Here is a 14,773-nt window from a genome sequence, read left to right on the forward strand (position 1 = left end):
TTGCTGAATTATCACAAAAGTCTGTTGAACAGATGTGCAATTAGAGTTTTTCTCATGTTGCTCTCTCTCATGACTTCGTTTTTTTGGTTGGGGGCATTGAATTGAGCATTTTGGGGTGTTTTTGCAAGTGATGCTAGTTTTATTGAGGTCAGAGCTAATAATCTCAGATAGGCAGAGACAGCTCTCCCCACCATCACACCTCCAGCAGTGCAGAAGCAAAGAGGGGCAACCTCACTAAGCACGAAAATCTTTCTCCTTTCTGGCCCCATCTTCATAGGAAGAAAGAGACAGAAGAGCTGTCAGAATGAGCCTGCAAATTCAAGGCAGCTGGAATTGCCTCATCCTCCTGGCATGGACAAGAGGAGGGTTTCTTCTGATCCCTCCCCCTCGCTTAATGCATCACCTCTTCTGTGGTGGGGATGTGGTATAAGGCAGAAGGGGAAGAAGGTTTAGCAGAGCTATTTCAGTTTTAGAAGCATGCAGTTCTGTCCTGTTCCATCCAGCATACGGGATGTTAACAGCAATGGGAAAAGCTGCACTTGAGCCTCTTGTACTCACCTCCCTCACCACCACCACCGCACCAGGGGACAGAGAACAAGGTGAAAGACAAGGTTATGATGTGGAATACTCCATGGCCTGCTTTTTGTCCCAAATTCTTTGCTAATCAACCTGCCCATACAAAGCCAAATGAAGCCAGTGAAACTGAACACACTCACTTCAACAGCTTTGGAACAAACCCAAGGGTCAGCTACTTGCCATGGGACCTCCCAGGCCTTCATGCAAAATGATGCTGGGCCGTGACATAAAAATTTATATAGATCTATTTTTTCTGTGTGATTCTTTGTCTAGATAAATGCAAGATTATACTATATTTTCATAGGTTCAGCATTTTTATTCTATAAGATGCGTATGATTATTGTTGGCCTTAATTTAACTGCAGTGAACTAAAAACTTTATTTTCATAGTAAATTCATTACCCTTTCCTACTGAGGACTTTAAATGAAATCAAAACATCTCATAAATTGTCTTGTCTTTCTTTGCTTGTCTATTACTTATCCCGACTGAGCTTCATATTCCTCTTTTGGAGTGGTAAATCATCCTTTGATTAATCACATTTTTACACTTACTGCTTATGTTAGCCTTAATGTGCCATAACTTTGCAAACAAATGTAATATTGACAGACACCTCTAGCACGTATTTGGGGATTAAATATTTTGGTTTACTGATTAATGGTGGATCTGCCATTTTCACAATGAAACCTAAAACTATTAGGAAACTCTGATTTCAAGCTTTGCTGTAAATCTGAAATCCATCCAAATTCATCCCTAAAACTTCTTCATCCCTAAGCTCTTTATTGGTGTTGAACTGAGGTGGTGTAAAATTTGTGCTTCTGGGGTTTGGGGGGTTTTTGTTCCCAATAGGTAAAAGACTGTGACCTTAGGTAGGTTCACACTGCTCTACAGAGAGGTTTTTTGAAAAGTTTCAAAGCCATATTTTTATCTAGCTATTACTTACTTTGTTTAAGTATATGAAAATTTTTAGACATTTTCAGCCTCGCAAGCTTCAAAGCCTGCCAGCTTCCAATATAACTCCTGTCACGTGAGAGGGTGTTGGCACGTGAAAGACTCTTGGCCCAGCTCAGCTGTCTTCATCATCAGGTAGTGATTTATTTCTCAAAGACTGTTTTTTAAATACATTCTGGTTTTCAGAATGCTTTCCAAACAACATCTCTCACATTCCTTCCACAGCTCCTCTACTTGGGGAAAGAAATAAGCCTAGCAATTTTAACACTCTAAAGAATCAAGAAGGATATTCTTCTGCATGTGAGTTGGATGAACATGATTTACCCAAAAGCCATGATTTAAAACAAATAAAACCACTATTAAAACAGTAACCACAGCCTGTGCTGCCACCTATCCTTAGTTAATCTCTGCATTTTCTGCAGGCTCTTTTTCCACTTCCGAACTATGGGCTCTGTCCTGCAAACAGGTCTCCCCTTCAACTGATGGAATGGCCATGGACACTTGGCCCTTGTACCAGCCTCGGAAGCCACACACTTGACAATGGGAGAACATGCAAAAGATGCATCTGCTTAGAGGAGGTATTGGATGTCAGTTCTGCCTTTTGCACATGGGGGAAATATCAGCAAAATTAGCAAGTCTTTGGAGTAAAATCTGTGCTTTCCCCTCTTCCCTTCTAAATTCTATCATTTTACTGTATTTGTATTAAAATTTAAATGGTTTATTACTATGTTTAGCTCTTGAAATATTTTTACTCCCAAGAAAATAAGCCTTTTCTTTTCCTGTCGGACTTGCCATATTATTTTTACTTTCTCCATCCTATACTGAGTACAATATTCATTATATCATGCCAAAAAGCACATGTTCAGCAGCACAACTTGAAAAAGAAACTCCTCCTACAGGCCAAATTGTGCGAGAGTAGCACTGAATAGGCAGTCCCTGTCCTTCTGGGTGCGTAGTGTGAAGGTGCCTTTGGATTAGTTTGCCTAAAGTGGCTAATGCATGCCCAGCAGACATGCTGAAAGCTGCTGCTGCAGCCCAGCAGCCCACAGGGCACAGAGGGAGGAGGCAGGCACGAAAGAGGGACAGCAGGCACAACAGCAGAGCAGACTGAGAGATCTACACTCAGGGCTCCTGTAGAAACATGCTGTATTGGATACAACTTTCAATCACTCCTGACATTTCACGGGCTGCTGCTTGTAAGTACTGCAAGTGATGGGGTAAGAGAAAAGAGGTCAGGAAAAGCTGCTGGCCAGCCTGCTAGTTAGCCATGCAGTTTCTTCTCCTCCACATGTCAACTTCATTATTCTTACAGTGGTAGTAAATCAGAAAACACATTAATAAGGGCTTAAAGACCCAGGGTCTTAAGACCCATCAAGATGTGGCACTGTGCCGTCCTAAAACTTCAGAAAGATATTTTGATTTTATGTCTGTTAAAGACCAGTCTAAATGTTGACCAGGTACTTCCTTCTAGTTTTCTTGCTTCAAAAATCTTGTAGAAATAGTTCACCTTCATTAAAGGGCAATAACAGCAGCTACCTATAGTCAATACACCTAGTGAAGAGAAGTAACTTAAATGCATTAAATTAGCTTTATCTAGTTACAGATAGAAGGAGCTCTTCTTATCCACAAAGATACCAATGATGTTCACTGACTCTTTCTCATTACAGGATTAGCAGGTTTCATGCTTAATTTCAGTAGAAAATGGATTGTAATCTGTCCCCTGAGGTCCACTGGGCTAGAGGTTAAATGGTGGGAAAAAGTGGTCTGACCATGTAATGAAATTCAAACACAGAGGTGGCAACTACCGGAAAAGTTAAAGGGAATGACAGTATGAAGGAAGCTAAAGTAGCTTTATTTATAGTTCGCCACATCAAAAGAAAAATGATAATATTGTACTTTGTAGGTGTAAGAGTCAGGAAGTACCACGGACCCTGGGCAATTTCAACCTCTGCATTCTCCATGGAGAGATGCACAAGTGAAGAATTAATTGTATTTATTTCTTTTGACAATAAAGATCATGAGTGCAGCAATAAAGAGGCAAAACATTAAATTTGACAGAAACCAATATAAAGGGAATAAGAAATAATATAAACCTGAAGGGAACACTGATAAACTACAACACGCTCAGGATACCAAGACCAAAGAGTACCAAAGCGTAACAGCAAGATGTACAAATGGGACTTCAATTTTAGCAAGGCAAAGTTTTGGAAAACAAACACATTAGTAGACACTGTCCTACAAGGGACATGAAGGAAAAAAAAAAAAAAGGCAGGTATATAAATTAGTGGTCAGGGCAGGTTCTCCCTGTGGCACCAGAGAGGCTAAAATGATACCAAAGTTACCACATTCAGCGACTGAATCTCCCCCACTTGAGGGGCAGCCAGCCCATGTAACACATGCCAGTGGACAAACTCTCTCAGAAGTACACACAAGTCAGGAGAGATCCCTGTCTCTTGCTTTGTTTCATTCAGCAACTTGCCTTTCCCTTCCAACTGCTTCTCCCACCCTCCCTTCTGCCATCAGAATGACTCTTCTCCTCCCCACAGCAGCAAACTCCACTCTGTTCTCTGATCCCATAACGTTCCCCTCCAATGGAGGTGGAATTTTATTGCAAAGTACAAAAAAAAGTCAAGCAGAGCTACAAAGCGGAAAGCCATCATCCACAGAGCAGAACAATTTGCTTATCCAAAGCTGCGGTTCCAACTTCGGATGCTCAAAGGCACAAGTCGGGCTCCCTTAAATAGACCCATTTCAAAATCGTAAGAATAAGGATGTGGTTTTACAATACAGCTTACGTCTATCTGTTACTGAAGGAGCAATCTCATTTTTCTCCTCAAGCCCAGCTGAGGGCATTTCCACGTTCATCCCTTTGCCTACACAAATGTCCATCTAACCCCACAGAGAACCAGTTCAAGCAGCTAAACTGGCAAGCACTGGTTTGGCCACTCACCCACCGGGTTAACGTATGGTGGAGCAAGACAAGCAGGGTGCCGGGGCAGGGGAGGAATGGGAGCACAGTACGAGGAGGAGCCAGGGGAACAGGATTACCCCTCTCACTAGCAATGAGGTGTTAAGAGTAGCTCATCTGTACTGTAAAATGACACCTTCAAAACAACATACTTGGGGTGATTTTCACTGGCCTGGTGATTTTTGAGACTTCAAAAGAAACACAACTTACATTTCTCTGTCTTTTCCTTGAGGGAAACTCTTACTTAAAAACACTTACTTTAAACAGAAAACAGTTACTTAGAAGAAAAAGTTAAAAAATTGATGCTGAGATTCACACTTATGACTCCAGGAACTCCAGATATGAGGAAAGTACCAGACATTTTGAGACCTGGGAATAACTCAGAAGATCTATAGCAGAGACTGTGATTTAGATATGAGGAAGCAACGTGATCTTCAGCACTTGAAGAGGACACTCTTCTTTTCAATGTTACAGTTTAATAGAAAGGTGCTGAAAATAGCGTGTGAAATGTGGGCCTTTCATTCTGCAGACTATTAAAACTGGGAACCCGCTGTGTCAAGACTCTGCAAACAAAGATGAATTTAAAACACACACAGATAAAGAGGCTAAAGAAACCAGATGTGATGTGTTAAAGAACTTACTGAAACTTTGGAAGAAGGAAAGCAATAAAGGGAGAAGGTGATTTGAAAAAGAGGGTGTGCACATCAGAGCTATTCCCGAGAAGCAAATGCAAGGTTGTGCAACCCCCTACAAAAGACTGAAGACCTGCTCCCTGATTCTCTGTTTTAATCAGACCCAATATGAGAAATGTCCTAGTGTGCAATTAAGTAATGGCATGACCTGCTTACAAAGCAAGTCACCATTAATAAAAAGTGCTCAGAAGTAGGTCAAATAAAACACTAGTGTGATCTGTGGAGAAAAGGTCCTGCTCCATGCAACAGCTGGAATTCTGGTTGATCCAAAAAAATATTTTCCAACCATCTGTAGCAAAAGATAAACATGTAATTAACTCAAATTGTGGGAACGTCTTGCCATTTGCAGGAGTTTGTACTGTTAAATTCTCAGAGAATACTGGAACACCTTGCTGCACCATGAGGAAGCACTGAGCTGGTAGCTAAGTAAGCTAATAGCATTTTTTAAGGGACACACCTTTGGAAGCTGAAGAGGGACAGACTTCTCAAAATAGATGTTCTGCTTACCCCAGAAAGTAATTATGACCTTATCAAAATTAGTTACTATATTTGGATCTTTCAAGATGGAAAGTAGAAGAAGCCATTAGGCACTTTTTTTTGGATGTACATGGTTTAATATTCTGGTTGAAAAATTAGTTCTTGTGTGGTCGAAGAGAATAGTACAGCTCAGATACTACCACAATGAGGACAATGCAACACAAGGTCAAATAGGACATAAGGAAATACCTATCTTTCATCCAAAGGCCTACAACATACCACAAAGATACCGGTTTTGATTGCCTGAGGATATTCTCTCCAGATGGTGTCCACCTGTATGATGTAGGAAATTACTTACTCTGCTCTCTGATAAAATGTAGGTGAGATGATCCATGCACAGAAGATGCAAAGAAAAAAAATAGTACTTACTGATGACAGAGTCTCTTTTAAGGACAGCAAAATGAGGATAATTTACTCCAGTTAGAGGCTGAATCATAGTGTTTACACTCTCTGTGTTTCATACTATAACATTTAAAAGAGAAAGTCTCTGCAATTTACACAGCAGAAGGGGCTGCCCAACTAGGCTAGTGTTGGCCAGGGACATGAACAGCAGAAACCCAGAAAATGGGTTATGAAGCAAAGTCTCTGTCCTGTGAAAATATAGGGATATGCTTGAGTGTTAGGCATCAAAATAGCTCCATTGCTTTCTGTCAGGCAATGCAGGTCTTTTGTATCATGTGTGTGGATGTGGATGTGCAGTCAGCCTCTGATTGTGCTAAAATTTACATACATGCTTGGCTTAAACATGTGGGGACCCCAGCTGAATTCAAAAGACCATATGGGTTAATGGAGATCCCACTCTAATCATCTGCAGAGGAAGGGCTGCTGTTTTCTTAAAGAGAATGGCTTTTAAATTTTGTTCTATACTGTCACAGGAATTATTTGCATTTCTCCTGCCACTGTATTATAGTTCTACTTGTCCAAAAAGAAAAAAGCCCACAATGGTTTTTGCCATTACACAAAAAACAGATGGCAACTTTGGTTTGATTTTGTTTTAATTTAAAGAGAAAATATTCCCAAATGAGAAGATTATATATGCCAAATTTTAATCCACTAAAAACGGATACAACCCGATCATAATGTAAATGCTAAGAACTTAGAATACAAAAAAGAATTACTGGAATTATTTGTAGCAGGCATCTGTTTTAACTGTCAGGCACTTGACCTGACCAGACTTTGAAGACAATATTGTGCTACCTTGAGTTCTGCTTTTTTGCTACATCACAAACCAGCGTAATCCAAAAAACAGATAAAACAGAAACTAAACTAAATTGTAAATCCATATGAAAGCAGGAGCTGGATGTCTAAAAGGAAAAATAACACAGTTATATAAGCATGTTTGTCTTATCCTGGTGTATTAATTGTGAGCAGATCCTTCACTGTCTTATCCAGGTAAATTATATGATCTACCTAAGGTGAGTTAGATTCAACTTCAGCTCTGTGGCCAGCTCCAAGAAAGCATCTCTGTCAGAAAGGTATTTAAGAATATAAACTTAAAACTCACTGACTTCAAAGAGCTCAAGCTCATGCTCAAAGTGAAGCAGAATTATACTAAACAAGGACAGATTTCACAAGGTGTTTAAATGTCTTCAGGAATGCAGGGAACGCAGTAGGAGGGAGGGGGAGAATATTCCTCCAAGAAGGCAAAAGGTGGGCATTTCACATGGGTAGCTGGAACTGCTCTCAGGAAACGCCATTGACTGAATCTGGAACCTCGGTTCCTCCATCTACAATTTACATGATGTACCTAAAATTAGATTATATTAATACTTTCCTGTAAAATAAAGACTGCAGAAAATAAAAATATTCCATTATCTTATTTTAAAACAGTGAGGAAAATACTAATAATACAAATAATAACCCTTGGGACAATCGACAGACATGCACTTATGTTAACAGTAGTCAAAGAACCAGTTAATTCCTGAAGATTCATGACTGGCTAGCAAAGTGAATGTATCACCACAAACCCACCCAGGTCAGCCCAGTACTACAGTTACTATTAGTATTGGGCATGAGTCTAAAAAGCATTGCTGGCTTCCCAAGCATTTCTAGAAGAAATAGCGTCTGGGCAAGCAGCCAGCCAAAAGGCTTCTCTCAAATGGTTTGCGAGGGTTATTACAGTAAAGACTGAAATGTTGTAGAGCAAAACTCTGCCTATTGCATCACGTAAGAAGAAATGCTTATGTCCATTATACTAGTAAGGTGACTATGGCTTGGTACCCCAAGACACGTAATGCTTACAGTTCCATAAGAAAACATACAACCATAAATGTCCTGAATAGCTTACTTTCTATATGTCCACTTCTAATAAACTCCCATTTTAATGACAATATAGTGAAATTTTTGGACAGATCATATTTTAACTTTTAAAAAAGGAAGAGGATTATACTAATGAAGCAGAGCTAAGACATCATGTTGTGTTATTGAAACTGATGTTCCTCTATTTGCTTCAGTGGGTGCTAGATCATACTGATTATTCAACATGAAGCTGTGATCCTCGGTCTTTTAGGATCCTGTCAGTAAGTTTGACTCTGCACTGCAGCCTAATTTAATCATGTGCTCATTATCTATACCAGATGTGGTGTTTGTATTGTGTTTCTCCTGTATCTGCTTGTGTTTAAGCACACATTCTAGCCCACACACTAGAAATGTTACGAGGAGACTGAGAGAGTTTATGCCTCTGAAGTTCCACAACCAAATGCTGCCGCCCTGTCAACCTGAAGAAGACATTTTTGCCACATCTGCCTCAAGCACTGCAGAAGTATTTATCAAAATAAGAAATCCAGATGCATAAAGAGTTCTACAATGGCAGGTTCATCTGCTGAGGTGAAGAAAGGGAGTTCCCATAGTTCAGGCAATAATCTGGAAGGACTGCCATAATCCTAACTCTTTATTGGTTTATGGCATTTTTACAGCCTCCAAGCACTTCTCCTTCACAACTAACCCTTGGAGAGGACAGCCAGCTCCCTCATCCTCCACCTGCGTCCACAAGTAAGGATCTGGCGAAAGACCAAGAACATACTGAAAGTTCAATACCTTCCACCACAGGCTGCAGGCCACTGACAGCTGACCATGTTGGTTCTGCCCACTCAGTGGAAAATTAGTTTGAATGCTATCATGCCAACCAAGATGATACCAAGTTGTCCAGAGTCTTTTTATCTTAAGTGGGAAAGCTTTCACAAAACTTTTTTTTATATGGTAAAAATCACATCCATAATTCAGAGAGCTGTTAAAAAAAGCTATTGATTAGCTTTAACTTTCCAATTATTTGTAAAGACCCATTTCAGCTCTGAAAACACACCTAGATTGCATACTTCAGAATTTTTCTCTTCATCTGTCTCTGATCTGATTTTTAGGTCAATATAACTAATTTTGTCACTGACTTCTGTTACAGAAAACTGGGAAGACCCAAACGAACTGTGTATCTCCTCAGTCAGGGCAGTAGGTAATTCTGTATACGCAGTCACTGTACTTTTCAATTTTTTAGAATTATTGCAGATTAAAAACCTTCATCATTTATAGTACAGTTCAAAAATCTGTTTGCAGAGCTACTATTTTCATGTAAATGCCTTCCAACAACTTCTCATTTTGGCAATACCAACACCACCAGGCAGACTCTTCTCAGACAAGAATTGGAAAATAAGACACAGTTGGCAGTAAAGTGCAAACCAGAGGGGATGTTCAGAGGAAATAACATCAGAAGTTGGCAAGGTAGCAGATGCATTCACTGACTTGAACCAGATTCAGTCAACAAAAGTTTGCAATGTAAAGATCAAACTATGAAACTTCAAATATTATTTCAGCCCTAATGTCTGGATGCAAAAGCTGGAAGCCCACCAGAAGCATAGACAGGTGTCAAACCACCTTCAAAAGCAAGCATTTCAAGAAAATACTAGGAATTAAATGAAGCAATTTTATAACAAACAACTCTAACACTTGCCAGTTGACAACTCAGTTGTCAGAGAGCTCCACCATCCCTATCTCTAGAGTAATCTAGAAAGGGAGGTGGAAATACCTGAGGTATGTTAGGAACATTGGCCATTGAGTGTATATTGTTAGGCAACTGAAAGAAAATCCATGATACGGAATTTCTCCACTGAAGTAAACTAGGTGTGAAGAAAAAAATGGACACAGAAAACCAGTTGAGAATAGCCTTGTCCATGTCTTCATTCACATCTGAAATACCCATAAACCTGAGAATAACATACAACCTGATGATCTCTAAGAACGTCTTGCTAGCAATACATTGCTCCAGAGACTCTTCAATACTCCTTGCAAACACAAGAATTAAAAAGGTAAACCGAGAGACAGTTAACTGTAGTATTAACTTCAGTGGGTTAGTTGCTCATTATTGCTGTCCATGAACCAGTGGCTTTTGGGGAACCACTAGTATAATTTCTTGGAGTTTGTGTAATTCTATTGCTATCTGTTTTAAATTCTCCCCCCAAAAGAAAGGAAGAAACTGAGATGGAGGGAATGGGTAGAGATGGAACATAGTACCCAAGGGACTGGAGTTCAATTTGTTGTTCCACAACAGATTTACTGCACAATCTCAGGGAAATCATTACGGCCAGATGCTTAAAGGTATTGAGGTAATGCTTCCTGCAGGAAGGCTTCAGTGATCTGGGCAAAAACAAACATGGTCTCTGCAACATTTACAATGTAGATATGCACTGGAGGGAACAGTAAGCCATTTCCAAATGTATTAGCAGAATCACAGAAGTTGTAGTGCCATGCAAGAACCAGCATGACATCCGGATTAGAATATGGCAGCTCCCACGCTAGACCAACTCTCCTTCTTCTTCTAATGAAAACAAGAGTGCTGGAAAGAGGCAGGCACACAGGTTGCGGATACAGGTTGAAAACTAAAATTCTTTTGGTAGCTTTCTGGATTCTAGCTATTTATGAGTGCCATTGAATTGAGGCCTGGCTTCATTCCTTTGCATTTGAGAAGTTACTTACAAATGCAAAAAGAGCAGCATTTTATAAACACTTTGTCATTTACACATGCAACATGAGGCCTTGGACCTTTAGAGTCTTATCCATACTTTGGCTTTAATTCCTGTTATATTTTATCATAACTCTCTTCTCCAAATATAAGGAGTCCATGCTCTGGTTAACACTGGGAGGAAGAAGGAACAAGCTCCCCCGCTGCCCTTACCGTCAACACTTAGGCTGATGAGAAGAGCCAGCACAAGGCAAGCAGCAGCCGCAACAGGATCTTACTCCACCTTTCAGCACAGATGAACAAGGAAGAAGAGCTTTGGCTCCACCCCAGTTCTGCACTGCCCAGAGCAAGTAAATTTTGCCTTACACAAAATTATCTGTGCTAGGTATGGGGAGAGCAAAGTACTTCTGCATCCCCAGAGACAGGCCTGCAGGCTCATATTCTGCTTTCTGAATCGCCCTTCTTGCTCAGTCCTGGTGCTCCTCTTGTCCTCAGACAGCTGCCCACATCAAACAACTGCAACATTAAAACCTGCTTCTCAAAACAGGAATGCACATGGCTAGGAGAAACCACAGGAAAGGAAAGAGTAAGGGGAAAAGTATTTGATTCCCTTCCATTCTCAGATAGCCAACATACTATCTCCATACATGTTATCTTCTTGGCACAGCAAATGAACAACTTTCTATGATTAAATAAATAGAAATACAACTGACTCATACTGGGTTCTTATGCAGAGAGCAGAATGCATTAAAATTAAGTAATCTCAAAATTATGAATTCTAAAGGGTATAGCAAGAACATATAGCCTGGATAAACTGTTCTTATGAAAAATATAGCCCTTTCCTCACTAAACAAATTGCTGTGCAGTAATTACTATTCAAATTATAGTATGACAGGTTAGGACGTCAGGGATTAACAGTTATAATTTGACTGCTGAACATGCACTCCAGAAGAGAAAGCTGCAGCAAGTTTTAAAACACACAGCCTTGCAAAATGTATCACAGGAAGCCGTTTTGCTTGTAAAACTCAAACTCTTTTGCGACTTTCCATCAATCACTTGATTAGGCAATGAAACTCACCAAGTGAAAGACCCATGAAAAGAGACTCTGAACAAATTAAAATTTTGCAGGGCAGAAACATATCTTACCATCAAATTTGTTTCCAGAGCAGTCCTGCCCATTAGTCAGGATTAACTCTTCTAAAATTTCCCTTCGCAGACTGGAACTGAAAAGTGGAAGAGGATGCCGCAAACATGCCATTTCATCCTCTGCCTCAAAGCATCAGACACCTCAAGTAACTTTACCGCAAATCAACATAAATCCTGGCTTCAGCTCCACTGTTCCAGAGTAGCTACCACAGAGCATGTGCTCAAACTTCGAGTGCCACTGTCTGTAAAGAAGCGCCTGGTGCAGCGCAGCTATTCCCACACAAGGGAACATTAGTTAATTTGCATTCACAGTTACCATATGAGGTGTGAGTTTCTGACAGTCCACACATTTTATATTTAAAGACTGTAGGAAATTAATGTAATTATCTTTGATATAATAACAAAAGTAACTTACCAGCCCATCACAATTGCTGATAGCGACTGAAGCATTTGGCAAATCAGTGATATCCCCAACATAGAGGCAATTCCCATACAGAGGTTCAATGTGAGTCTCGTCAGAGTCCTCCTGCCATTCAACTGTTGCTCCAGGGGCCACGAGCCTGGAGTTTGGCCGCAACCTGAAGTGAAACTCTCTTCCAAAAACAGTGACATTGTAAAATATTTGCTCATTTTCTGCTTCATGTTGCAAGTCCTCCGCAGCTCTCCTGAAGCGTGCTTTTGGCGGTCCAGACACCAAGTGGGATAGGAACCTGCCCTCTGAATCGGTGCTGGTGGGGATGACAAGGCTGTACTCCTCTATATTCCTCAGAATTGAATCTTTACAGGGAGAAAGCAAGAGAGGAGAGAGATACTAGAACTAACCATATCCTGATGCCGCGGGATTTTTATTCCATTATTCATTAGCACGGCAGACACTTACATAAGGCAGATGGACACTGCACTCTGTACAGGCACTTCATTCACCGGCATGAGGTGTGCAGACTTCATTCAAACTTGCCTTTTGCTCCCCAAAACACCAGACGGCAGCGTGAGCCTCCCCACCCAGCAGGGACCCCGCACTCCTGCCCATGCAGTGGGGTCCTGCCACCCTTTGCCCACCCAGCCGGGACCCCCGCACCCCTGCCCACCCGGTCGGTGCCCGGGTCGCCGTGGGAACTTTGGGGCTACCCGGGTGGCCAGCGATGATGAGAGGGCGCTGATCCACTTCGGGACTGCTCGGAAGGGCAGGGGTAGGGGCTTGGTGCGCAGGTGGCAAGCCTGCAAGGGAAAGGCACGTCCCTCAAACTACCCCCGGGGCGGCGGGGACGAGCCGACTGGTGATGGGGACGCCGTGGGCAGCGATCGGCAGCGGTGTCAGCGGGAGCCCCGGGAGTTTTGGACGGCGGCGATGGCCGGGGCGGGAGGAGGAGGAGGCAGACGAGCTGCCATGTGCTTCATCCCGCAAGGGGAACTCCAGGCACCGAGCCCTGCCCGCCGGGGCTCGCCCCCTCCGCGGGGCAGGCAGCGGGCGGCCGCGGGGCTGCGAGCACCGGCGCAGCCCCGTCACTGCCGGCGGGGCTGCCGCGTCCCTTCCCCGCCGGCGGCGCGGGAGCCCCCGTCCCCGTCCCCGCCTGCCGCTCGCAGGAAACAACTGGAAACCCGGCAAAAGTAGCCGCAGAAGAAGTTCACGGGGAGCGGAGAGCCGCGGGGCGACGAGCCGCGACTTCAGACGGGCGGGCTGCACGGCACCGGCGGCGGCGGCGGCGGCGGGGCAAAGCGAGCAGCCCAACGGCGGCGGGGCGGCCGCGGCGTCTCGGCGGAGACCTACCTCTGTCCCCGGGGCGCCGCAGGGCGCCGGCGGGCAGGGAGAGCGCGCAGCAGAGCAGGACGCAGGCGATGCCCGCGGGAGGGTCCATCGCGGCGGCCCCGGCCCGACGCGGGGGCCGGCGCCCGGGCTGCCCGCAGCCGGCCGAGCGCCGCGCCGCCCGCAGCCGGGGCGGGCCAGGCGGCAGCCCCGCTCCGCGCCTCTCCGCGCCGCTCAGCGCTGCCCCGCGCCCCGCCGCCCGCGCATTCGCCCAGCCGCAGCCGCAGCGGCAGTGGCGGCCGCGCTCCCGGCTCGCAGCGAAGCAGAGACACCAGGAGGCGGCGGGGGTATAATACTGGAAACACAGGGCGTGCAGGAGTGAAGTCAGGCTGATTGACAGAGGCGCTGCCACACGGCGCAGCCGGGCCGAGGGGAGCGGGGACTGCCCGCCCCGCCGCCCCGCCGGGCAGCCCCGAGCCCCGCACCGCCCCCGGGGGCCGCCCGCCCCGCCCCGCCCCGCCCCGCCCCGCCGCCGGGCTTCCCCGGCCGGGACCCTGCCGCTGCCGGGGCGCTGCCCCGCGCCGGGACGGGTTCTGGGAGCGGGGATGGGAGTTGGCCGAAAGCGTTCTGCAGCAAAAAGAACCACCCCCAGCCGGGCTCGGGACCCCCCGGGGCGCTGGGGCAGCGCCCTGCCGTCCGGGCCCGCGGGCTGCGCGGTCCCGGCTCCAGTCCGTGAATTCACATGGAAACTGGTGGTCGAAGAAAACCAGAGCCAGACTAGGCAAACTTAAGGAACCTCGGCATGAGTTTTGCTGGAGTCTTGGGCTGCCGTTGAAAGGGAGGACCCAAATGGAAAAAGTGCCACCAGCGCAGGCAACCATGATCAGAGATCTTCATCGGATCCAATAAATTACTCTAAGCAGCCATCTCACGGGAAAAATTGTTTGGACTATTTGCTAATAAGACTGAAATTACTCGCTGCAAAGCCATCTTATGTTAAATATCTGCAAATGGAGAAATAGACCCTGAAAGCGTTCAGGAATACTATAAATATGATAGAGAAGAAGATTTTTTAAAATAATTAAATAACCGAGAGTGGCCTTTATGGAAAAAAACAAGTTATATTTGTTTCCATATGGCCAGTATAAATGCCATACCGCTTATTCCTTTCAGATAATGTATATATTTACTCAGCTGTTACATTATTGGGATCC

At 44.1% G+C, this 14,773-nt stretch overlaps 1 protein-coding gene across 2 annotated transcripts in view; it reads right to left on the minus strand.

Annotated features, from left to right (window-relative positions):
* Positions 1-14,004, minus strand: part of ADAMTS2 (ADAM metallopeptidase with thrombospondin type 1 motif 2) — a 198,225-nt gene extending 184,221 nt beyond the window's left edge. Inside the window, exons 1-2 of one of the 2 annotated variants that reach the window (XM_072872025.1) lie at positions 13,584-14,004; positions 12,231-12,592 (exon numbers count right to left, since the gene is read on the minus strand). In XM_072872025.1, the coding sequence (XP_072728126.1) occupies positions 12,231-12,592; positions 13,584-13,671 (450 nt within the window). In that variant the 5' untranslated portion in view covers positions 13,672-14,004. Of the gene's footprint in view, positions 1-12,230; positions 12,593-12,695; positions 12,855-13,583 lie in introns of those variants that run through there. The other variant, XM_072872026.1, reaches the window with a different exon arrangement.
* Between the last annotated feature and the right edge of the window lie 769 nt (positions 14,005-14,773).

Source organism: Ciconia boyciana, chromosome 9, assembly GCF_034638445.1.
Source record: "Ciconia boyciana chromosome 9, ASM3463844v1, whole genome shotgun sequence".
Taxonomy (NCBI): Eukaryota; Metazoa; Chordata; class Aves; order Ciconiiformes; family Ciconiidae; genus Ciconia; species Ciconia boyciana.